This window comes from Hippichthys cyanospilos, chromosome 9, assembly GCF_059441005.1.
Source record: "Hippichthys cyanospilos isolate Australia breed blue-spotted pipefish chromosome 9, RoL_Hcya_1.0, whole genome shotgun sequence".
In the NCBI taxonomy this organism is placed as follows: domain Eukaryota; kingdom Metazoa; phylum Chordata; class Actinopteri; order Syngnathiformes; family Syngnathidae; genus Hippichthys; species Hippichthys cyanospilos.
In genome coordinates this window covers 7,908,555-7,935,059 of record NC_142377.1, presented here as the reverse complement: position 1 = coordinate 7,935,059, position 26,505 = coordinate 7,908,555, and the positions used below count along the sequence as shown (strand labels likewise).

Sequence of the window (26,505 nt, the reverse complement as noted above, 5' to 3'; positions counted from 1 at the left end):
AATCAAGCTGCCCACATCCAAATTCCGGGCAGAATTTGAATCACTTCTGCCTGTTTATTGAGAATTGTATACAGTAAGTTCAACCCACTTAAACGGCCGATAAAAAGATATTTTATACTTTCCACAGTGTAATGTGTGCATATATTACATTTGGCACATTGGCAATTTAACGTCTTATTAAATATAAGTTTTGAGGGACCAATCTTTCTAACCAGGAAGTAAAGTGCATTGTTTACAGAGACCACACCTCTTACCGTGTGTCTGCTTCTTCCCTTTCATGTTGCGTTCAATGCCGGAGGCCCACGAAAGATGCATCTATTCATCATCTTGACATCTCATCCTGACAAGACTATTTCAAAAGCGCGAATAACGGGGCCAAAAACAGGCGTTTTACTGACATTCAAAAGCAAAGTGCCGTCAATACACCGCTCTTAGTAACAAACGCTCCTCCAATCAAATCAGTCCACGTGGGAACCCAAAACGTATTTACTACTGACTCTGATTGTCCGGCTATGTACTCCAAACACTCATTTTGGCCACTTGTGTATTTTCTACATTAGCTAGTCAATGAAACGCTGCTGTTTACCTGACCGACTCGGTGCAAATTCTCACCTCCTCAACTCCGGGAAAAAAAAAAAAAAGGAAACTAAAGTATGTGGATAAGGTCGCCGTGTAATTTACTCTTGTATGGGCGCTACGGGGATGAGTAGAAGGAACGAAATGCTTCTGGAGTCATGGGTTTTCTTCAAGCCATATCTTCTAAATAGTTGACTTTTAATGTTATGGCCCCTTTAAATGGCCATTGAAATGCAAGTAACCCAATCTATCTATATAGAACGTTCCCATGTTTGTCTCCAACTAAGCCAAAGAGGCGTGTGCCCCATACTGCGTCTTCCGCTGCATCTTCGAATTCCTCGCTGTGATGACACTGAGGAAACGTCAGTGAATTCAACATCCCTGACAGCGTCCCAAACAGCCAACAGGAAGCCGAGCTTTGGGGGTCAACGGCCGAGGCCGAGGCTGAGCGTTTCCCTCGCGCAAGCTGTTGTGCTTGCATGAGGACTGTTCCCCCTAGAAAAATAAACGGCATTTTTGAGCAAAGTGTGAACCTGCTGGGCTTTGTTGACTCGAGCAGATAAGCAGGAAGACGGTCCGGTTCAGGTCCAGAAATTCCTGAAACGTCACTTGAGGGACTACTTGACTTGAAAGAAGCCCATTACATGCATCGTGTAGAAACAACTGGATACACATTTTTCCGTTTGTCAGTGCACAATGACACGATGCAATCAAAATGTAATCGCTCATAATTAACTCAAATGAGGGAGCACAGCAAAAGCCATTGTTATTCATTCATTCTTGATGAGGTTTTCGGAATACTGAGAAAAAGTCATTTCGGACTGAAAAAGGCATAAAAGTAGAGAGAGCAAAACTCCACTGTACCGTGGCAGCCAGCCTTCCCCTGAAAATGTTCATAAATGGTTTGGAATGCAGTCCGCACCAGCTCAGCGAATCTCTGACAGAAATGTTCTCTATTGATCTAAAATTAAACTTATTGCACACAGTTGTTGAACTGAAAGACGGAGATTTGTCACACAAGTTCTCGATCACGATTGCTTCGACTTAAAATAGCGTTGTTGTTATTTTGCAAGAGGTAGAATGCTGGACGAGTAGTTCGCAATATTTACAATAGTTACTATGTTACTCTTTTCCATTAACACTTTCCAATAAATGAATGAATAAATACTACAAAAGATTGAACTCTACTAGTAAAATACTCAAAATAGGTCTTTGGGATTCAATAAGTTGTAAAATTTCAAAAATTATGCACAAGCTACAAACGTTTATGTTAAAAAAGACTTAAAATCAGGATACATTATTTTCTACAAGATTTATTTTTTAATAAATCAAAGAATTTAACAAATGTTTGATAAGTTTAGTACTACAGAATGACTGCTGAAAACAGATTTTTTTTTGTGGCCGTATCTTCCACTTTTCGCTGCAAAAAAAAAAAAAAAAAAAAATATATATATATATATATATATATATATATATATATATATATATATATATATATATATATATATATATATTTTTTTTTTTTTTTTTTTAAAAGTAGGCAATGCAGAAAATAAACTATGGTCAATTTTTCATTATATTATTATTGGTTTGCGCCGCAAGACGCCAGAAAAATCCAAATAAACATTTTGGAAAGTTTTTTTCCCAAATAAGAGCATTTTGAAAGCTTTGGAAATGTTTGTTTTTGATTCAGCACTGATATTTAGTAGTTTGTTTACGGTAATTAAAAAGAAACTGTGATACTCGTCAGAAAACTGAAATTCTGAGGATTTGGACAATTTTAAGTCGGTAAAGGATTAATCATGAAAATCATTAATGTTGATTTGATTATCGATACGTTGCCGTTTTAGCGATTAATGCACTGCATTAAAACCCTTGAAGAAACTTTTAGAACTATCCAAGGGTCATAGCACACAGATAGTTGTTATCCACAGATTTTGAAATGTAAGAAATCCAGCCTCAGTTGGACTTTGCACTTGTGGAATACACAGGGCCTTTGTCTTTCTGGGTCAAGGAGAAGCTTGTGCTTGCTGTGGTCACTTACTTGGTAGCAACTAAAAATAAAGCCTGATAAATGCACAAAGAAGTCCGCCTTGGGGTCCGACTGGCATAAAGAGCAAGAAAGACAAAAAAAAAAAAAAAAAGACGATATAAGTGCCAATTAATCGCTAGCCACCTTGCTCTTTCCAAACCTAACGGGCCAGATTTCTCCATCTATCATCCGCGAGTGATAGTCAGCTCCAAAAATAACTGGAAATGAGAGCAGGTCCCCCAGTGTAAAGGAAACAACAGCATATAGCTGATGGAATCTGCCCCATTGTTCCACGTCAATGCCAAAATGTAACTGGCACTTTTCCCAGCTGCAGTAAACACAAGAGGACCGGACAATACAGTCACTTGAAACGAGCCAACATGAAAACTTGTGTCACTGCCCAGCACTGCAACTTGCAGATTTCAATCAAGACGTTGAAAGGACAGAAAAGATTCTCTCAAAGATTTGGAGCTAAAACACAATTGATGCTCACAGTCTGACACAGTTGCCGTTCCTACTGATCACTTTTTACATAAATTATGATGACTCAAACGTGCTGCGGGAGATTTGTCTAAAATGTAATGTTTAAGAGAGCAGTGTGTTAAGCACAGTTTGAATTTAAGTTCCAAGAAAAGTAGAAAATTGGCTATTTACAACATACAAGAACTACAAGATTCTTTTTATAGAAATCCCAAAATGGACAGCTCTGTTAATAATGTGCATTTTTCTCAATAACTCAAAACACATCTCTAACTAATCATATAAAAGTCTTTCAATTTTCTCCCAAAACTCATTACTCAATTCAGTTTTTTTTTGTAGGATATCCAAATACTAAAAGTACATGATAGCTGCAGCATTATGCAATACTGTATACAGCAAAGTTGTACAAGGTTGAGACGAGACCTTAAATTTACTGGTATCTAGATCATGATGATGGTCTTTGCCACTTTTGAGTCCTTCAAAAAGACGTATTGACCCTTTGGGCGCCACCGTTTTTCCAATAAAATCTTGAGTTTTCGTATCACCATTTCAGGAGGTTGTAGCTTGAAAACGGTTAGCGATAACAGGATAAAGTTCATTGATGATTTGAATCCCTACTTTGATTCCACAAAGTTGCCTTCAAAATGAGAATTTGAGTTTGAATTTTTCCACTTTTGTCTCAAAGTATACAAAGCCAGGCAAGAGATTCCCACACTGAGTTGTCCAAAAACCTGCGAGAGATAAAAAGCAGGACACCATTTAAACTCCAATTACTATTTAGCCGCCCGGTAAGATGACCCTTCACCTTTCCAACAACACACTATTCTCAGCCCGTCTCTTGTGGTCGAGTTCTCACAGAGCTAGCTATTCATCTCGGAAACCTTAGCTGTCTGTTCTCCAAAGCGCATCAACAGGTTCCAAAGTCCACCCGCTTGCTATATTTACGGACCCGATTTTCCTATTAAGACACACAAGACCATCCTTTTTCCATAGCTACGCGTTTGAAAATAAATAACTTCAAATAGAAAGCGTTTCCCCTCAGCGAGTTGCCAAATGAACTACTGCGTATGGAAGCGGTAACCAATCAAAAGGTGCTCTTAGGGAGTAAGTTGACCTTTTCCCTTGTGTAAAAGTTGTTTGCCATCCTCGTCCAAAGTCGAATGAATGCAAACGCTTGTTAGCTTGCTTATCTAAATATTGTACGACAAACCAACGGATACAAATTGGCAACTCTGTGCCTGCAGCAGGTCCGAGAACTTTGTTGAAAAGAAAAGGATGACCGCAGGCTAGTATTAACAATTTATTGGTAGCTGTCTTTAGCTCTGCAACAATTAAATGATTAGCAAACACCCAAACGATGTTAAAAATTAAAAAAACAAAAAAAACATCCAAATCCCTGGAATTTCAGTCAACAGTAAATAAGTTTAGATTTTGTTGATCCTCAACAAACGCAGACTGATAATAGGTGGTGATTAGTTTTACTTTTATCAATTTTATAATCATTATTATTTTTAATTATTATTTGTGTTGTTGTTTGCAATTGTTTGCAGAGCATCCTTGCAATAGGAAAAAGGCATATCGTATTTTTCGCACCAACAAATATTTTTTTTTTTTTTCTTTTTCCGATGTACAGTATAGACTGCACCGGACTAAGTCGCAGATTCTAACATCAGACATATACAAAGAGATGGTACATAGGTGTTTAAAAAAAAAATGTTGTTATGACGTGAACTTAACATGTCTGCACGTTTTGAAATGAGAAAAGCACTAACATATTTTCAGCGCACACTCACATTGAAAGAATTCTGCATCAACACAACAATAACATGCCTGTTGCAATTACTAGTTGAGGGTGACTTCTGGTTGGAAGTAAAATAGTAGTTTGAACTCAAAATCAATACTTCGAGAGGATACTTCTTTTGTCTACCTTTGTTTACTGGGAGACTGCCCCCTGGTCGCTTCAAACAAATGCAAACAATCCACAGGGATCAAAGTGTGAGAAAAAAAGTAGAGGCTTTTTGTCCAATATTTATGGTAATATGCCTTGTATGTGTAAAATAACTTCACAAAAAATGAACGAGAAAACACTGTAAACAGTATCTAGCCCAAGACCACAATGTAATGATTTTTTTTTAAGTGTATGAATTTATCAAATAAAGAGATCAATCACTCAATCCCAGCATCCACTAGCATTATGCAGCTCCTAAATGGGTAGTCATTTCCTTTTAAGAAGCAGCCATTCAAATAAATTTCCTTTACATAGGTGTGCCTGTGTCTTTTTTTGTGTGTGTGTACAAAAGGTTGAGCAAGCTCCGCGCTGCATTCAGGCATCCAGAACAGTCAATGACATAGAAGGGAGGGCGCACATGGTTCAGATGACAAGAAAAAAAAAGAAAAGCACTGCACCTGTCAAACCCAAATTCTTTGTCTCTTTATGTTTAACACCTCCAATTCCTGCTGTATCACCAGGTTCAAAGGTCAGTCAAACTCAGAACGCGGAGTAATTGGCCTGTACGGACACTTCATATCATCACAAGGTGACCCAAGCTCTGTTTTAAAAACAATAAACTTCCAAAGGGAAGAATTCATACATTTCATGTGTGGTGGTTTTAGGACTTCTTGTTCCTCTCCAATAAATGTAAAAGTTATACATTTTCTATATGATTTCGGACTGCACAATCGTTTTTAGTTTTTTAGGTTGTGTTTCCAAGCAAACAAAAGATTGATTTTCAGAGAACAATATTCATATTCATAACTTGTCTCTTCAAGCAGTCCAAACCGTCAAACTAGCCCAGCCCTTCTCAGGTCTGCAAATAAGCTGTGTCAAACAAAATAACCTTTTCTATTATTTTCAAGCTGTGAGGAGGTGCTAGCTAGCAACATGACACAAATACATTATAACGACAGCAAAAAAAAACAATCAATTTGCTTGGCGTGCCATTAAGCCACATTATCAATATGAAATCCATTATAATATGTCGCCACTTTGGAAGCATGTTTTTTATGGGTCATTCGACTCAGAGTTTTCAAATTGCCTGATTTCATGCAATAATTTCTTAAATGTATAAAGCAGGGATGTGGCTATTGAATATTTTTTGGTATTAGTATGTACTACAGAAAATTTGTGTCAAATATTGAGGAGTCAGATAAAAAAATGTAATTATAAACACAGAAGATCTAATAACACTTTTTAAAATTTCCATTTAAATATAAATGACCAACTTTTATCAATTTAACTTAAATTTAAACTGTATGTAACTACAGTACTTTTCCCCTCAACATCGCTCAAATCTCTCATTAATTTTGGTCTATGAGATGAATTTGAGATGATGAAAACTCATTTGAGTCTGCATGGTTTGTTAAAAAGTGATCAGTAAGGACAGTAACTTTGTCAGAGTGAAAAAAAACAAGTGTGCAGTCATTTAAATCCAACACGCCAGCCGATATGGAGCACTCTTTTACACCTACAGAGCAAATGTGGGCCAAAACATAAAATCTCGATTTTCACAATCTATTCTGGAGAATTGTGATTTTAACCGAAGGTCATTAAAAACTAATCCTGTGGAAAACATATAGACAAAGATTACCGATTTTAAATCAGTTTTGAAAGTAAACTTAACATTCGTAGCTTGTACAAAATCCCAAAGACGTATTTTTACGCATCTTTCATGGGTCTAGATATTCAAAATCTGGCATCTACTTATTACAATAGGGTCAGAAATTTGCTGGGACCGAAAAAGATTAAAGTAGTCTGTGACTATTGTAAACATTTCTTGTAAAACGCTAGGCCAGCATTCCGACACCTTCAATTCCACGATTTATCTAATTAAAAATAAATAAATAAGACGAGGAATCAATCAAATTACATGGATTTATTGCCTAGCCCTATCTGGGAATCAAACGGGCACTTAGCATTCCGTGTGACAATCCCCCTTTTTTTTCAGCACCCGCAGCAGTTGTCGGTGTCAATTCCACTTTAGTGCTCTGCCGCTGGTTTAGGGGTCGTCTTTCACAGCAAAACGTGTTAGGCAGGACAGACCCCACCTTATGTTCACCGACTCAAGCACATAGCGCAGGGTTTCTTGGATGTGGCAACAGAAAGAACGTCCAATAAGAGAGGGTATACACACACACACGAGAGGTGTGATCATTAAGCACGGAGACATTCCTTTCCTGATGAAGATTTTCAGTCCAAAACAGTCTTGCTGGCAGTTGCTGTAAAGTCATACGAAATAATTACATCTCAACGTGAGCACACTAAATCAAGATGAGTAACGGGTATAGTTCTTTTTTCGTGACATCTGGTATCACCCGAGACCAAAATGATTGTCAGGTCTGAGTCAGCCCACACACCTAAAACGGTATGAACTTGACGGTCTGGTTTTGGTTTATACGCAATATGCTCGGTCAGCCTTTACTGAACATGTGGTCCATTTTTAAACCATTCGCTGGCTTGTGAAGAAAGGAATCTTGCTTTGAGTTGTTATCATTTACTAACGTCCTCTTCTCTGGAGGATTCCAACAATCCACAACTACTACTGCTTTAGGGTACGTCACACGACAACAATTCAAAGATAGTTCTAGCCTTTTTTATGTAACATCAATGACCTTTTTATCTATCGTCAAATACTTTCATAACTTTTGAGATGAGACATCGACTTACGTGTTGAATTGTACTTTTGTCAAGGTGTCAGGGGGTCTGTATCACTTTTATTGGCACTACGGAACTTAAAGGAGGGTGGTAGGAACCATTCCACAAAAAACTACAGATGTGTCAATTCCCTTTCTCTCGATTTGTTCCAAAGACGGCAGTGGATTTCAAAATCTTTGGGTAATTAATGCGGCAAGAAGCTGCAAAAACAACCGGATTAAAGGACAGTCAAGGAACCAACACTGGCTTTAACTTCCAAAGACGTCTCAAAGACGAGGAGAGATTTCCGATCGGCGGTACCCGATGGATGATCAAATCAAAATGCTTCTGCTAGCTATCGGAAATTCGAGTGGTAGCAATGAACGGCTAACAGCGTGATAGTTTGCCGTTCCACGCGACGCAACCTTCAATGCACCAAACTCAAAAATATAAAATCGCACAAGTAGATCACTATTTATCGTTCAAACAGACGCTGGAAACAAGATTTCACGATGCTATGCAGTGGTCCTCACAGGAAATCAGACAAAATACTCTGCTATTGTCCCTAATGGCCACAGTCAACAAAAACTGAAAGTTCTAAAGGGTTGTTTTAATATGTTACATACAGTCGGAGCAACCGCCGCATAAACGCAAAACAGACATTGTGCATAGGGCCTCATCCTCCAGAGAAGGGCGCCCATTAAACCCCCCCCCCCCCCCCCACCCTAGTTTTTAATGAATTCTTCTAAACACTTTTTATTGTATAAACATGCGACCCAAAGACAATTTATGGATTGTATGTTTCTAGTTCAAAACAAAGCGGTGTAAACAACCCCAAGGATGAAGCGCGTCTTCTTATCTCGGTCACCACCAGTTGAGTCTGTGGTCTTGTTTGGATACAAAATGGTAACCATGTTGAAAGAATGTCCTGTGATGGCTCCCGGTCACATGTGCATTACAAAGCCTGTGAAACACAGCCTATTGGAACTAAAGCCTGCGATGGTATGGAACAAAGCGGACTATTGTCAGATCAACGGGCGAACTTCATTCAATGCCGACTCTGTGTGGTGCCCCCACGTGGGAAGGGCGAGCCAATCGGAGGCGCGAAGGGGAGGGGATTCCAACAGGTTTGGGGGTGACGCACATTAACAGCTGCCCTAATCCAAAACTTGGCACAGTTTCCCATCGCCAATGGCGCTGGATTAGACTGGGTCATTCAAACAAAGCCAGCATTTCCTATGTTATTTTGCAATTAGCATTTCTAAATGAATAACATTCATTAATAATTCCCTTGCTGTCAAATATTTTGATCCCATACAACACAAATCGGTTCCTATTGAAGCATGAGTGAAAGGTTACTGACTCTCCACTATTTTCTTAAGAGGAATTCTAAGACAGTTTTTGAATGGGAAAACTCACTCGCCTTGTTTTTGTTTTTATTGATGGAACTTGGAAACAACATACCTGATGTGCGATAACCAGTAGATAGATGGCATTAAGGCCCCATTATAGATATGAGAGCAGCGCAGGTCACATTTTGTGCAACTTACTTTTGTTCTACTTCCGATTATAAAAAAGGAAAAAGACAGAAACTTAACCATTTTTTTTCTGGTGAAAGGAGAGAGCCAAGGGTGTCCAAACTTTCTCCTCCAGAGGACCACAAACATAAAAATAGAATGACATTCGCGTCAATTAAAAAAAAAAAAGCAAGCAACTACTCAACATTCCAATACTTTATGCCAAAGATGAGGTAAATCAGGATTGCTTTTTTTTTTTCCACATTTAGAATGTTGCCTACAATCACGTTTGTATTATCTTTCAAAATTGCAATGTGTCAAAATCTATTTTTATTATTTACCGCTGGCTGCGAAAATATGAACAGAGGGACGCAAATGTCCCCCCAAGCCATATTTTGGATGCCACAAGTCTGTTCTTTCATTTGGCAGACAGTGTGAATATAATCATGGAATACAATCTCTTGTTGAAAATATCATCGTTGACAGTGCATCTTTACTGCCACTGCCCCCCATTTCACGCGTGGCGTTTTCTTGGTCAGATTATGGCGAATTTGTCTTGTTTTTGCTCCTTCCCCGCCTGAGACTTGAGTCTGCACAGGGCTTGGTCAACTCCTGACCAAACACAAGTTACCATCATCCCGACATTCCACCCCTTTTATTGATTGGAGCAACACGTTGAACGCTTCGAGTCTGGTTGCCGAGCGGAAAGGCGCGGAGATTTGTGTTTACTACTACACGCGGAGGGAGGCCTTTCAGTCCACTTCACCAGCTGTCAGCGCAACAATGGGGTCACTTGTCCAAACAAAAGATAACCTGTTAGGATGGAACAGTATTTAATCATACAAAGTTGCCTATGATGTTCTCATCATATTAGCCCGGGAATTTGCTCACATGGCAGACAAACTCACGTCGACAGTACGCGCTACCTAAAACAACCTTTCCCTGCGCGTCTACCGCCAGTAGCAGTTTATAACTTCATTTCCAGCTCGGCCCCACCATCCCCCCGAAACGTCCCTTGCTGACATGACAAACGAGGCCACGGTTAATCCAAGAGTAGAGTTACAGGGTGAGCGGGGGGTCAGCGGTTGACCACGGGTCCCGTCGGGAAAGAAAGGTACTGATTGTCCTTAAGAGGAAGTGAAGGTGTAGGCTGCGGACCCGCCAAGATTACAAAGTCTTTTCCATTGCACAAGCCAGGTTGGTTCATATGTAGGTGCTTCTTTAGAAGATGTAGCGAAAAATGGTTTAAACAAGCCAAGACTCACCTGCTACCAAGCCACATACGTACAGTATACAATAAACACGGTTTTACAACAATACTTTTTACAACAATAACAATACTAACCATGTTTACAATTGAATATGTGGAGGAATAAGTGAAGTTTGTGGTACTCCTATTTTCTTGTTTTAAGGAAGCCAGAGACCCTGCTACCAAGCCAAATAAATGCAGTATACAATAAATGCTGATTTACAACAATTCTTAACCATGTTTACAATTTAATATGTGGAGGAAAGTGTGAAGTTTGTGGCAAAAATTCAAGTGAACGTTTTTTTAATAAATCCACGTTTTCTTTTTTAGGACCACAGCAAACTGCACAGTCAGTTAAAAAAAAAAAACAGTTCGGAAATATGTTACCGTTATGAAAATACAATGGGCACACCCCGTTTTTGTTGAGTGTAATACAGTGATCAGGTGATCTTTTGGGGAATATTAGATCATCAGAAGCCAAACAAAAAAAACTGAAGACTGATTACTGAAAATCCTTTGCCATGGCAGGAATTTTTTTAATTGAGTTTGTCTCAATGGGACTGAAAACCTGGAAACAGGAAATGGGGAAAAATGTATTTTTAACACAGAAGATCAAATAAGACATTCCCACTAAATTTTGAACGAGCAACATTTCTGATTATCTTTTTTTCTTTTCCTTAGTTTAAACACTGCTTAGCAGCACACTAGTTTCCCCTCTAGAAACTACATTTTAATAAATAACGCAAAAAAATATGGCTAATGAGGTAAATTTGCCAGACGAAACAGCACATTTGAGTCAGCGTGGTTTGTTAAAAAGTGATCAGTAGGAATGGCAGCTGCGCCAGGCAGTGTGCATTTATTTAGGGCAATCGCGCCAGCCTTTAAGGAGACAAGTGCGGCAATTGGCTTGACATATTTTTTTCTGATATGTATACTAAGGCGATTATTCGGGCCAAGAAAAATGCCTTGAATATTTTTTGAGCCACGGAACTCAAACTACTTAAAAAAAAAAAATGGTGTATTTGACATAACTTTAATCTTGTGATGTTGGCGGCATTGGTTTCAAATTTGACAAGTGTCAAACCCAAAGGGGAAACTAACCATCCGCGGACACAAAACGCTTACGGAAAAGCAACATGCTCTGATGATTTTACGATAAGATGACTTTAGCAAGCTGCGCATTTGTTTTATGCAGGCACAATGGAAACTCGACACCCAGATTCAAGCCCCAAACCAGCCAGCGTTGACCAAGATTTTCCGCGTTCGATTTAGCTCATGACGGACAGACTGCCGAACCAGACCTTAATCCTCCCGATACAAAAAAAAGTTCAAAACCTCAATCGTACAAGTAACAGATAAACACGTCGGTGCAAATCACCTTAACCTCATTAGTGTGTCAATATGGCAGCCTACGGACATATGAAACGTGTCGGCCGCGCTAATCTGCATTGATGGGATCAGGACTACGCAAAGTAGAAAAGACACAAGACAGCGTTGTTGACATGCGAATTTGAGAAGCGCTTCCTCTCAAACTCCGTCTATTGTCAAAACATTTGAAGGATGGACATCCTGCTTGGGCATGTGCACGATTCATCTAGCTGGGGAAATACTTTGTTCCCTTTGCTCAGCAGATTATTATGGGCTAACAGTGAGACAAGGTTCCTATTTTAGTCTACTATCCTCACATCCTCAAGGCCACCAGGACGGAAGAAATCTTCTTTGGCAGCAAATTACTTGACTCGCGACATAAAGGGAGCTGAACAGATAAAAGTCACAGTGCAGGGAAAAACCAACCGCAGTAATGACAATGAAAACGCTGCAAAAACTCCATTTCAAGAAAGTAAAAAAAGCTCATAACAATATATTCTTTTTTTTGGCCTAAAGAAGGAAAAATACCACGCGTCGCAAAAATATCTGGAAAAGAAGTCTTATTTCAAGATATTTAATCGAGCATTTTCTTATTGAGGTTTATATTCTCAAAGCATTTATATTGTTTTCACATCAAAACAAAAAGATGAATTATTATTCAGCATAAGACCAAGACCATTTTTAAAAATTTAAGAAATTATAACAAAAACAAAATCTCATGAAAAGTAAAACAGACTTACACATAAGCATAGGGGGTTTAAGCATCTACGGCAAGACACTTATGTTTTCCTACTAATTCTAAGAATTATGTTTATGTAAATCTACTGTATTGCGATCATAATTTGATCATAATTTTGATCATAATTTTCATGAATAAAGTAAGTAATTACAAAGATTTTCAGGGTTGTCTCGTTTTGAAATGATATCTTTGCATAAGAAAAATTTACTAATTTATGACCAACAAATGATTCGAGGAAAGGTTTGCTTGAATCTAGCATAACTGGCCTGAATTTTTAAATTCATGAGAAAATATTGCATATTAGGACCACTTGCTTACATCTAGGCTCAAATGAGGGGAAAAAATGCATATTTTAGTAAAAAAAAAAAAAAAAGAGCTGGGTTTTGGGAGTGAAATAATTGGCTGAGTTTTTTTTTTAATTTTACTTTATTGCTTTATACAAGAAAATGTGCCTAATATTTTTTATTGTTTTCTTGTTTTTGCTCGGCACTTTTTTAATTAAAGTAAGAGCGGTGGCTTTGCTTGACATGCCAAACTGCTTGAGGCTATTTGAATTTCACGTGACTAACAATAATGGCATCAACACATGCAACAAAACATTTCAATAAGATAGTACCCATGAGGCAGCATAGAGAGCTAGTGGTTAGCACATCTGTCTCACAATCTGAGGTTTTGGGTTTGAATCTTAGCCCAAGATCTCTTGTGTGTTCACTTCAGACTAAATTTGCGCTGCATAGTTTGAAAAATGCTTGTTTTGAGTTTTCTTTTGTTTAAATAGAAATAAAATGTTTCTTTTGTTTAAAAACAAATACGCTGATATTTTTTTCACTGCTCCAATTTAAGGGAAGAAAGGTTAACCTGCAAGAGAAAAAGTTGTGGGCATACACGGAAATTATTATTTATACTTTTTATTAATGAATTTATTTTACTTTTTGATGTATTTATTTATTTGTATTCATTTTCACTCTTTTAAAATAACTTTCAAACCCGCAGTAATCGAACAGCGATGTAGCGAGGGAACACTTTATTAGCTAATCTACTACGTCACAGCTTTGCGTTTAATACTTACTGGTAGTATTTTAGCGTACTCGATACCCATTTAGGGTCATATCGAATGTTTTTGTGTTTTATAATATTTTAGTTTTTTTTGGAACCGTACATTGCTCTAAATTAAGTGTGACGATATGGGTGACACAAATAAACATTAAAATTAAACCGAACAATATATTCGCATGCAATGTATATTAAAAATATTAAACGTGTACATTCTTGCAGTTTCAAAAAGTGTGTGGATTAAAACACAAAAATGTAATAAAAACCTGAGTTTGAAAGTCGCCATGCTTGATGCCATGCGGGGAACCTCCAACCAGCAGCTCAATCCAAAAGTTGCAGTTGCAATGCACCACTTGCAAGAGGCAAATGGCAAGCGAACATTTGTTCTCGTTTTTTTTTTTGTTTTTTTTTAAAATTGGTGATCTTAAAGCACACCAAAAGATTTTAGTGTGCCAAACGGCGTTCGGGGCTCGTTGAAAATCTCAGCCAGCTCCTCACTAACTCGACAACGTTCATCAGAATAATAATAGAAATAAAACCGCATGCGGTGCTGACACGTTCAAAGCAGTAAGCAACGTCACAATTAAAATGGTCATAAACAAATTCAAAAGCAACACAACCGTGTTTTGTTGGGCAGAAATTGGATCAATTCGTCGGCTGAAAGTTGCTAGCGAGGCAACACGACAAGTTGCTCGCGTTACAAGAGGTGAAATCAACAAAATAAATAAAATAGATAACCTTACCTAATCCCGGCCATTTTCTTCACATTGTAGAGAAAAAAAGTGTCGCAAAAAGGCGTAAATGAAGTCTGTGCTCAAGTGCTGGTAATGCAAGTCGTTCCACGAAGCGGTCCGAGTGAAAAAGTTGGAAAGAATCGACGTCCAATGGTCAAGCCGAAAAGAGAGGCTCCGCCCCCGCACGTGAGTCAGAGGTGGGCGGGGGGTCGGAAGGGGGGGTCTCGACGAGCGGCCGTCCTACAGCAATGCTTTTCAATTCTTTTTTGCAAAGCCCTCCCCCAGGAAAGAAATAACATTCCGCCCCCCCTCATACTCGCAGCTTTGTCTATAAATGAGATTATCAATAAAAACTACCTATAGACCTAAAACTGTACCTTTCACATTACATGAAAAAAGAAAACAAATGCTACATTTACTTTTTGCAGTGTTTATGTTTTTAACCTTTATTTAACCAGGAAGAGATCCATTGAGAATGACATCTCGTTTGCCTGGATGTCCTGGAGAAGAACTTTCAGAAGGATGAGAAAAGATGTTGAGAAAGAGGAAAGTCATTGTAAGAAAAACGTGGTAAAATAAATGAATAAAATAGTGAATACATAAATGATAATAATGACATTAAAATTAATACAGGTTTAGGTTTATCTGAAACTGAAAAAAGGTGCCTGAAATAAGAAAAAAAAATAATTCAACTAAAAGCTATTTGACCAATTGAACCATTTGATGCTAGAAAAATAAATGATAATAAATGTGAACTGGAACATGAACAAAAAGCAGCAGCAGCGCTTTAAAACTATTCTTTGCAAAGCCCCCCTAGGAAAAAACACCTGTCATACTCGCAGCAATGACTATAAATAACTATAAAAACTGTATACCTGAAATTGTACCCTTTTTTAATATTAACAAAATAATTCATTTATATTCGTGTCAAAATATCACATCCCACATCCAAATTATAATTAAAATATTTGGAAATAAAAGAGCTTAAAAAATAGAGATTTGCAAAAAGTTCAACAATGTCTTGTACCCTATTATTATTTTCTCTGTATTAACCTTTATATGTTTTACTGTATCTTGGTAATTGTTCATACTTGCATTTTATTTATTAGACTGTTTTGTAATAAAAGAAAGGAGACCATCTTCAGCTTTAGTTTTTTTTTTTATATACGTTTATCACCTCTAAGAATACGCTTAGCTTTCTACTACCTATTTTCGACTCGATATCTAGTTGCTAAGCAACATACTTACAAGAACATTTTTTTTTTGCATATCAATTGGTCATGAGGTGTCATTTCATTTGAATACTGTCATAGAAAAAAAAGTATTCTACTTTTGAGCATGAGTCAGTCAAGATTTACAATGTGGACAAACAGTGACCCCTGCTGGACATAAAACGGTGACGTCGTGTTTGGAGCAAACGACACTTTATTCACAATTACCATCAGCACTCAGGTCTATGCCCTGCTAAGAAAAAAAACGAAGAAGAAAAAGAGCGCGAGAGAGGGGGCGGGGCATATCGCTTATATCACACATACAATCACAATACCACCATCGCGTTGTTCCTCTGGCACATAATAAACGTTCTAGGTTAATGTCTTCACAGTGAATCCTTTTTGAAGTGCTTTTCTCACGTAAAGAAGCAAAAGGACGATCTACATTCCCCTTGATAGTAGTCCATTTGTTTCAACTCGCACAATGAGGTCCGCCTCATGGCTATTATAAAAATACTGTAAACATTTATATCAATTGCACAACATACATTCAATTACAAACTTGTACTGTACAGCGAGTGGGTTATCCTGTAGCACCGTGTTCAAAGCAAGCGGGATTCAAACGGCTACTCTGTCGTTACAAACGAGAAAATCGAGAGCGTTAAGAATATACATTCTTGCCAATGGGCAAATATTTTTGGAGCGGATGGGAGGAGTCATGCATGCACTTTTTTTTCTAACATTGAGACGGTTTGATTGACATGGCTTGTCATTAGAACATTCGTTCACTCATTCAACCCCAAAGACGTTAAAAAAGTCCAATTATGCAAATCCAGGTACTTCTCTAAGTCTAAAAGCAATCAATTACTTTAGGTTAATAAATGCCCAATAAATCAATCCCTTTAGGTAAAGTGATTATTTTTTTAAGAATACGTACTAAAGTAATAGATTACTGTACAGTAAATACGAGTACTTTTGCACTTCAATACCTAATCAAATCCATTACTTTTGTACGTATTCATACAAAACAATAAATTACTTAAAAACTTAATGACCTAAAGTGATTGCTTTATTTAGTATTTAATTACCTTAACTCATTCAATGCCAGGGACGTATTTTCACTTTTTTTTAAGAGTCTGGATTTTCAATCTATGATACTTGAGTATCGATTTAATACTTAAGTGTGTAGAAAGTAATGTCCTTAATGTACAAATGTAATACTCAAGTATCTGGAAACAAATGTCCTTAATTTACTAAGTATCAATTTAGTACTTAAGTATCTGGAATTTAATGTCCGGACCTTTAAAAAAAAAAGTGAAAATATGTCCCTGGTATTGAATGAGATAAGTAATGGATTACTTTAGTACTTACTGTATGTGAAATTTGAAAAAAACATAATTGAGTTATAAAGTTATTGATTTTTTTGCATGTATAAGTACTAAGATAACTGATGATATTAGTTTTGAAGTGCTGAAGTAATCGATTACTCTAGTTGCTAAAGTATTCAATCACTTTAGGCAATTGAGTTTGAAAGTAATTAAGTATTTTGTACCAAAAAGTAGTAAAGAAATTGAGTATACAGTATTAGGAATTGAAGTGACAATCAATTACCTATTATTACCTGAAGTAATCCATTACTTTAGTACTTGATTCCTTTCACACGAACCAGTTTTAGACCCTCCTTTAGCCAAACACTTTTTGAAAAAAGATGAGTACCCGATTGAACGTCTCGACTCTTAAAAAAAAAAAAAAAAAAAAAACGTGAAAATACGTCTTTGGGATTGAATGGGTTAATGAGATTCAACAAGGATACAAAAAAGGTCAAAGTTCATCTGGAATCGAGTGGACTCAAACGTTGACACAATAGTGCAGAGAAGCATTGAAACGGGCCGGTTTAGGTTGCTAACATGAATCATTTGAATGAGTAGCAGCAGAGTGGACGGCTGGGTCCAGTCCGGTCCAGTGGAGTCCGGTCCGGTCGTCACGTGGAAGCTAATACTTATCTACAAGCGTTGAAATGTTTGTGGCTTGGGGATACACAAAGTGTCCCGTTTGAAGCGCACGGTCCAGTTTGTGTGTGATGAAGAAGAAGTGATAATTACAGAGTTTATGGGCGTCCGCTCGCTTTCTTCTTGCCTTGGCCGAGCGGCTGTGCGAGGTGATGTCATCAGTAGGCGCCGGGACTGCCTCTTGCGCTTGGGAATGGAAAGCGTGCGATTAGCCCACCCAGCCGTCCCAAATCTGCCCCCTGTCAAGAGAAGGCAGAAAACAAATTGCTGAATCGAATGAATCCTTGAAAATTAATGATTATTATTGCGCTTGAAGTAGTTGTTTTTCAAGTTCATTTTGCCATAAATACCCAAAGTTGCGCACCATCTGTGTTCCACCAAGTTCATGATTGTGTGTATATGTGTATAAGACCGTAATTAATTAACGGGTTAAATGGAATACCTTTCAGCTGGGGACATCATAACTTTTACGTGATTCTCTCGGTTTTAGTAATATTCCTGTGTGTGCACAAGGATGGACTCGGACGTTAGTTCAGCCAGCTCACTTCTTTCATTGAAAATAATGCGGTAACAACTTAAAACTTGGCTTATATCTTTCTTGAATGGTGTAAAAAAAATCTAATTTTTAAGTTCCCTTTCATAGGACGCACCCATACTTTCATTTTTGGGAAAAAAAAAGTTGTCTTATATTTGGGGAATTATGGTAAACTCACAAGCATATTTGTTGAAGTAACTGAATGGAGCAGTGGAAAAAAAATGTCACTGGTAGTAAATAAGTGTGTGCAGTAGTATGGACAAATAGCAATACTGGTAAATGGACATTTCAGGACAATTGCAGGAAATGGAATAAACAGTCAGATGGGTTAGGACAAACTCACAGCGACTTGGAGGACGGTTTCTTGACTTTTGGCCTCTTTCGACGATAAACTGGCCTGAAGCATGCACAGCACGAGAACGTGCAGAGCAAATGCATGTGGACGGACACACACACACACACACACACACATAGACAAACAACAGGGATTAGAAACGAGACTTCATTACAAGAGGAGAGCAAAAGTCTTGTATGTCCTGCTTGTGTATGATTAAAACATCTTGAGTCACGCCACTTGGACCTTCAGTCGAGTAACATGAGCAGGAAAACAAGTAAAAGACACACCGGGGAAGCCCAAAGCTCCTCGAGCTCTTTTTGTAACCTGAATTCCATCTGCGGTGTTTGTGAAAGTAATCAGAAGAAAGGGAAGTGGAAAAAAAAAACCTACCTGTATTCGCTAAAGTAGTTTCGCTCCTTGCCTCCTGAAAAGAAATGGAAAGAAGATTAGTCCTGGGCCGACGGCATCCGATCCATCACGTTTGCCTGGCGGGCCCCTGGCACGCTCACCCTTCTCGGGGTTGCACTGCTTGTGTCCCTTGCAGCCCCGCAATTCCATCAGCTGGTGATGCAATGAATTCAAAGCGTTGCGGTCCAGGCTGCTGACAGCGTTCATCAGCTGCGCCGATCAATCAAACATAAATCACATTTATACAAATAATAACACGGGTAAGGCATGGGCCTCTAAACAGGTTGGCGGTTTACCGCAGCGTTAAAAAGTTAAGGTTTCAATAATTACTAATACTGTCTAGAGCGTTCTTCTTTGACCTTCAAGCCTAACCAGCATGCAGGAGAACATGACGAATTTGCATTTCTAAACCAATACCGTAAAGCCTTTATCTCACACGATGAACCCTGCAGCTTATAGTTCGGTGCGGCATGTCTGAATTTGTTTTTGCTAGCCACTAGGGGGCAATCTACCGAAAAACAAAGCAAGACAGAAGTAGATGCTATCGAAGTACTAATTTTGAGTTTTAATTGTTATTTTACTTGCCACCGGGGGGCACTCTCCACTAGTACACAGAAAAAGGCAAGTGACTGTTTTGTTGGTGCAGTATTTTAACAATTAGTGTATTGCTCTTATTTCTAAACACAAAGGCATGTTAGGTCTGTGTTGAAAGCATTCTGTTGCTTTAAGCAGGCAGTTTCAAAAATAGTTAAAAGAAAAAAGCAATAAAAATTGAAAAGACCTCAATGTGCTATCTTTCTGCGTAAATATCTAATGTCATACAACCTGCAGCTTATAGTGCAGAGCGGCCTAGAAATGATAACAAGTTATTTGATGTTATGATTATGTTGTCGCGGTTTATCATGTGCTGCTCCTTACAGTTAAAAAAAAAGGTAAATACACTGAATTTGAATGATGTCTCCTACTTCTAACTAATAAAGTCATGACACTCTCAAAATGTGACTTTAAAAAGAGCAAGTGTCAAAGCTCAGTTTTGATCAGAAAAACAAATTTATGCTCATGCTAGTCAGACACACTTGCTTTATAGTTTAATGGTTATAAGTGATTACATTCGAAGGTATATTGAAAATATATAGCATCATTTTTTAGAGAATTTGTTTCAAGTGTGTCTAGTGCGCCTCACAGTGGCCATTTGGGGAAGTGCGGTGCATTTCAGTGCTATGGTATCACTAGTGCTTGCAGTTGACTCAATATTTAGATAGAGTAAAGGGTTTTCTTTTTTTTTTTACCTTCATGCCATTCATTGAGGACAAATAGGAGATCTTTTTTTACTTGCTCGAGAACAATTAAAAAGAAAAGAATGTAAATGTACTAAACATAGTATACATTTTTTTAATGGACCAAATATTGAATATTTTGTTTAAAAATATAATGCTTTGTGTTCAATTGAAAAACTAGAGCTGTAATTTTATTACCATCATATCATTTGATGATATCGGATTTTTATTACCATGCTCATTGTTATGCTCAAGTCAGATCGTGTGCCATTGAACAGCGGCGAAGTCATACCTGGTAAGGGTCGGTGTTGAGGTCAAAATACTCCAGGAAGCCGGTGGCAAACTCGCAGAACAGGAAGTTGTGTGTGTCGTTGATGGTCCTCAGGCACCAGTAGGTATTGTTGTTGGCACTGGTGCAGGCACAGAACGGCCCCACTGAGGCAGGGAGGGCCCACACAAGTGGAAAATGGATATCACAAACTATTGTTTTCATCATAGCTGATCCGGAATGGACAGTGGCTAAACATAGGACAACTTTCCAACAAATGTCAATCATATACTCAATTTCTATTGGGGGTGTCAAAATAATAGATGAATTGCAATCAGTCAACTACAGTCATAGTTAAAGCATTTTGTTTTTTAGGTTGCGTCATACTAATTTTTAATCTCCAAGCAGAAGGAAGACATGAAAATGGAAGAGGAGCATGAGAGTGTTGTCAGTTAAACTTAATTAAAAAAAAAGCGCCCCAATGGCACTTTTGGTAAAGGCATTCTAAGTAAAAAGGAGCTTGCTTACCACAGAAGCAGCTCATGTTCAGCCTATTGCATCAATGTAAAGCAACCAGCTGTGACTGCAGCAACAGCTAACGAAGCAATATTGACACTAATGTAGTAAGCGGAGCTCTTTTCTAAATCGACTAATCGTTTAAAAAATCTAAAAGCTATCATTTAAAAATCTATTTGTCCAAATAGTCAGAATTTCAATTTTCAGCAGTAAATATTTTCATATTCTTCAAAATGAATTAGACTAAATATTCTTTTGTTGAATCAAAAAAGACATTTACAAACATCTGATTATATTTAAAAAAAAAGATCAATATTTCAGCTTATTTTGCAACACATTACTGACCAAACAAGTAATCATAAAAAAAAGAGTATTTTGAGCTCTGTTGATTTGTAGAAAAAAATGGGAGTAGAAATGAAAACACGGAAAACAACAACAACAACAAAAAAAACGTAAAAGGTTGTGTGCATTTTCTCACTTGTCCAGAAGGGGGCAGTCTGCCAGTGATGATTGTCGTGGGTGAAGCATGTGAGACCCGGCATGCTGCAAGTGTCATTGTTCTGGAGCCTTTTCAGGAATTTCCGGAGTTTCTTCCTGCGCTTCTGCTCCTTCTGTAGCCACTGCGTCTTCTGCTTTGGCATTCTGACGGCAGGAGATAAAAACACTAAAAACACCCATTGCTTGTTATGCCTTCGTCAAACACGATCATTTCTACCTGAACGAATGCACGCGTCCGGTGCCTAGGAGAAAGTTTTCTTTATTCTTGAGCAGATAGCTGTGAAGACAATGTTGAAAATAAACAAACGTGCAATTTCAGCAGGGATCAAATCATCATTTCTCCCACTGTATGTAACACAGAGACTACTAACTCACCTGGGAGTGTTGCACTGACATTCCTCTGGTCGCACCTGCTTCAGGTGTCCTTTGACCTCACGTAGGTTCTTTATTTTGGTCTGCAAGGTTTCAATCTAGCAAAGCGCACACACAGTCAAGTCAAAGGTCAAGGAGCAAGGCGGTGGGGTAAAAATAACCCAAAACATGGGTCAAAAAAGGAAAGGACCCAAATACTAAATCCTGAGTATTTCTCAACGTACCAAAGCTTGAGAGATTGCAAATGTACTTACTCCACTGCTAGGGCTACCGGAAGTGGTGTTATAATAGTGTGAAGACAGGCTACACCTTAAAGGGACAGTGTGTAAGATTTAGACCGTATTTCATTAAGGAATACATTAAATTATTGTACATTTCAAAAACTTGCAAATGAATGTGTTCTAAATGATCAACAGTATGTTTTAAAAATAATCTTCGTTATCTCTAAATTATATTGGGGGGGGGGGGGGGGGGGGGCACTTCTCCGGAGGTGGCCATGTATGTTATAGCTATGGACAACGGTAAACGCAGCACCTGCAGCACCTCCTGTTGTCCGTAATGAAAAACTGTCTGAATCTTACACGCTGTCCCTTTAAAGCAGACATACAGAAATGTAATATCAGCAGCAGCCAGAGGCAGCGGCAAAAAAACAAAAACAAAAACAAAAATCAAGCCCAACAAATCACAAAGGAATGAACTGTTAAAGGGTAAACTAAATCAGTTCTAAACATTATTTCGGGTGGGGCACATGCGGCCCGGTACCAGTTGATCCACGGACAGGTACCGGGCCGCGGACCTCTTTTCTCGAAGGAGTCCAAAAATATCATAAGTGCTTCTTGGAACTTCACATGACCGTCGCTACCGAAAATAACCGCAAAGGACGAATGGAAATTTGCATTGACACCTGGAATCTAATCACTTTGTAATGCGAGCAAAACAAAGTCTTATTTTTGCATGTAAAACTACAACAAATATGTTCGCACCTCGTGCTCAATGTGCATTTTGTGGTCTTTCCACGCCTGCAAGGACTTGTAGAGGCCACCGTCACATTTTACCGTGTCATTCATTAGGATGGAGCACCTGTCAAGAGGAAATGAAAGGCCGTCGATTCATGGGAGATTTTTGTAGCTAACATAAAGCGCGAATGACCAACCTGTATGTGACCTTGAGAGCGGCAGGCGGCGTCACTCTGTTGTCAGCGGAGGGCCGGGCTGTCGCCACTCCCATGCCACTGAACTCATCATCGTCCTCCTCGTGTTCCACTCCCGTGCCTCTGTCCAAAGTAAAAGTGTTGTTTTGGACGAGCGGCGGGTGGTAAGACTCTTCGAGATCCACCGCGTACATATCTCCATCTAGCTCAAAGGACACCGAGCGGGCCCAGCGCTTCCTTGAGGTAGACTTGCTGGATTTGATCTCTGAAAAAGAAAGACAGATAGCTACTGAAACATGAAGGAAAATTTCCATAATACCAGATAATAGCATATTTTGTGTTATTTTTAACGTAATGTTAGTAAAAATATTCAAAAATGAGTGAGAATAGTTGTCTTGTACTAATTTGCAGGATGACATCTCCTTATGGCCACTTGGTGGCAGCATATATACATCGCTTTTTAAATGACCCGTCAAAAGTGAGGAAAAAAGACATCTGTAAACCTTGCAATGACATTTAATTACGGTAATTAAATATTTTTCGTATCTCTTTTAATGCCAGAAATTCAATCCAACGTACTAATTTATTTTCAACTGTTCAGGAATGTGCAAAACATTATTTTAAAGGCCACACATAGAAAAATGTAAAAAAAAAAAATATTTGACATGATTTATTAACATGCTAAAATAAAATCAAGCAAGCAATTATACGGCATTATCTCTCTGCGTTGCACTTCAGCTATTGCAACTTCCCTCTATCGCCGATTTTCATCGAAGACCATTTGTCTAATGCGGGTTTACGTCGTTATTCTTCTTGCAATTTTAACTCAGACAAGTAAAAAAATGGATTTTCATTTATGACCATATCTATTGTAGGTTTGCGTCACTATCATTCTTGCTATTATTCCTCCTTTTGTCAGACCAGAAAAGAAACCTCAATTTGATGTATTTTTTTTAAAACGAAAAATAAAACAAATATTTTAAAAACTTATCTTGCAGCTACCATGTGGCAACTGAAAAATGGAAGGTGGGCCGCAAATGCCCCCCAGACTGTAGTTTGGACACCACTGTGTTAGCATAAAGAAGTGTCTGAAAATGACTTAAATCTGACTTAATAATACCCGAATAACAGCGAGGGATAAAAAAGTAAACGTACTTTTCTTCGTGAGCAGTTTCTTTCGCTTGAGGACGGACATTTTCAAGTCCACGTTGCCGCAGTTGCAGCCATCCGTAAGAGACAGCTGGGGACCACCGCTGGCCATCAGAGCCTGCATCCGAGGGGCATAGAGACTCGCCATGCCCTTGCATTTATATAGCCTCAGCTTGCCAGTCGGGTCCTCCACACACTGCCACTTCTGAAAACAAACAGCGGGAAATCATTTAAGATGACAGACCATAATATTACTCTCCGTATACCATTGATAGAGATAGACATCGAAGATTCATTTTTATTGGACTGGCAGTGAATAAGTTAACCATATATAAATTCATCCAAATGATGAATGAACCTCCGCATATTTATCTATCAGCTTGTTTTTGCTCAGGCTAAATTAGTTAAAGTACGGTACTTTGGCGTCATCATGAGGAGCTGTGTTTAGACAAAAGTAGTGCTTTGCCACCATCTTGCAGAATCTTGGTGCCAATGAAGTACGTTAAAGTGAGTTAAGGAGCTTTATTTAGACAAAGGTAGTGTTTTCTTGCCATCTTGTGGCATTTTGGCACAAAGTAAGTATGATGATATGGACAAAAGTAGTGCTTTGCCACTATCTTGTTGTATCTTGGTGCGTACGAACAATGTTACAGCGAACTCTGAAGTTTTTAGACAAAAGTAGTGCTTTGCCACCATCTTGTGGCATCTTGGTGCCCAAAGACAACGTTGAAGAGAAATGAGGAGCGTTACTCAGACAAAAGTAGTGCTTTGTCAACACCTTGTAAAATCTTGGGGCCAAAGAAGTACCTTGAAGTGAATCAAGGCGCTTCAAGGAAGTACCTTGAGGTGTCGAGGAGATTCATTTAGCCAAAAGTAGTACTTTGGAATTATCTTGTGTCATCTTGGTGCCCAAGGACAATGGGGAAGTGAACTCAAGAGCGTTATTTAGATAAAAGTAGTACTTTGGCAATATCTTGCAGAATCTTGGGGCCAAAGAAGTACGTTAAAGTGAATCAAGGCGCTTCATTTGGAAACATTTTGCCACTATCTTGTGTCATCTCGGGAAACAGGAACAATATTGAGTAGATTCGATTAACAATTGTGATGCTTTGCCGTCATCTTGTGAAATCTTGGTGCCACTGGAGTACATTGAAGTGACTTGAGGAGCCTCATTGTGTGCCATTGTGTGCCATTTCTGAGCACCCTTTGGGGGTGACGTGCCAATCGTTCCCAGATACATATTCAGTTGACATCATAACTTTGGGAAGAGGATAGTAAAGGCTCAACCTTAATTTGGAAAAAAAAATCCAAGTAGGCTACCAAGATATTAGCTGGAGGCGGCGTTTTAATTTAGAGAGGGATTGCAGACATTATTAACTCATTCACCGCCAGCCCAAGAGTTGTGACAAAGTTAAGATAAAAGCAAATAGACTGAAGGGTTCTAATAACACACTCAAACACACATATTGATTTCGAAGGATTTCATCATCAAACCCTGCCAGTACAAAGACTCTTCTCCTCCAGTGTTTTGTCAAGTAGACTTAGACGCTATATGTGCGGTGGTGGTCAGAGACAGTACCTGTCCCGGCTGTTGACAGGAAGTCTGGTACTCCGCCTTCTGGCAAAGCTCCCTTACTCGCTGGTATTTGGGCAGGAAGTTCTCCTCCTGAGCCATTTCCTTCCCGTCGGCCCTCTTGTGGAGGGGCTTTCTGCAAGAAGAGGGAATGAAACGTTGCGACAATCAGCAGGAAGTCAGGGATGAAGTGTCTGTTGTCAGCAGAGGACAGGGAAAGAAAGAAAGAAAGAAAGACATACACACCCTCTCTCGACAAGGAAGGAATCTCTCCATGTTTTACCTTTGCGATTCAGATTGAACCTGTTAAAAAGGGAGGGAAAAACTTGTAAGATTTTAAATGAGAGTAAACACTCTGTCACACACACTCACTTATCTTCTGATATTGTTTTAGAGCGTACCCTGGTATTTGCTGGGAAACTCACCACTTCATTACGCTCATCCAATATAACATTTTAATGTGGAATCTTGGTGGCAGGAAAAAAATCTTAGGTGAAGACGCTTATTTTAGTTAGGCCACAGCTCAGTCTAATATAAAAGTAGCACTTTGTCACCATCTTGTGGCGGCTATTATAAACCCTAAAAGGAAACTAAACTTGTTTCATTTTTCAGCAGTAAAATCAAAATCTTTTTGCGTGAGCAGATAATTTGATAACTTAATTATTTTTATGTAGAACTAATATTTTAAAAACACGTTCTCCAATTGCTACCAAATGAAAATGACATCATAAAGGTGCAAGACAACGAATCACGACTAAGCAGTATTTTGTGGTTTGATTAAATGACGTTTGCAAGCTAATCTATGATTCGTTGTTACCAAAGTC

At 38.5% G+C, this 26,505-nt stretch overlaps 2 protein-coding genes across 6 annotated transcripts in view; both read right to left on the bottom strand.

The window, feature by feature from the left end:
* Window positions 1–14,521, bottom strand: part of arhgap46a (Rho GTPase activating protein 46a) — a 39,003-nt gene extending 24,482 nt beyond the window's left edge. Inside the window, exon 1 of one of the 3 annotated variants that reach the window (XM_088424068.1) lies at window positions 14,388–14,521. In XM_088424068.1, the coding sequence (XP_088280194.1) occupies window positions 14,388–14,401 (14 nt within the window). In that variant the 5' untranslated portion in view covers window positions 14,402–14,521. Of the gene's footprint in view, window positions 1–13,910; window positions 14,124–14,387 lie in introns of those variants that run through there. The other 2 variants (XM_088424067.1, XM_088424069.1) reach the window with 2 other exon arrangements.
* A 1,264-nt stretch (window positions 14,522–15,785) lies between these two features.
* Window positions 15,786–26,505, bottom strand: part of sulf2a (sulfatase 2a) — a 59,502-nt gene continuing 48,782 nt past the window's right edge. For 2 of the 3 annotated variants that reach the window (XM_088423590.1, XM_088423589.1), the window contains 13 exons: window positions 25,928–25,984; window positions 25,688–25,817; window positions 24,115–24,313; window positions 22,963–23,224; window positions 22,793–22,889; window positions 21,813–21,907; window positions 21,655–21,714; window positions 21,418–21,581; window positions 20,448–20,590; window positions 18,980–19,088; window positions 18,861–18,894; window positions 18,477–18,530; window positions 15,786–17,837 (listed from right to left, as the gene is read on the bottom strand). In XM_088423590.1, the coding sequence (XP_088279716.1) occupies window positions 17,807–17,837; window positions 18,477–18,530; window positions 18,861–18,894; window positions 18,980–19,088; window positions 20,448–20,590; window positions 21,418–21,581; window positions 21,655–21,714; window positions 21,813–21,907; window positions 22,793–22,889; window positions 22,963–23,224; window positions 24,115–24,313; window positions 25,688–25,817; window positions 25,928–25,984 (1,435 nt within the window). In that variant the 3' untranslated portion in view covers window positions 15,786–17,806. The remainder of the gene's footprint in view (window positions 17,838–18,476; window positions 18,531–18,860; window positions 18,895–18,979; window positions 19,089–20,447; window positions 20,591–21,417; window positions 21,582–21,654; window positions 21,715–21,812; window positions 21,908–22,792; window positions 22,890–22,962; window positions 23,225–24,114; window positions 24,314–25,687; window positions 25,818–25,927; window positions 25,985–26,505) is intronic. The other variant, XM_088423591.1, reaches the window with a different exon arrangement.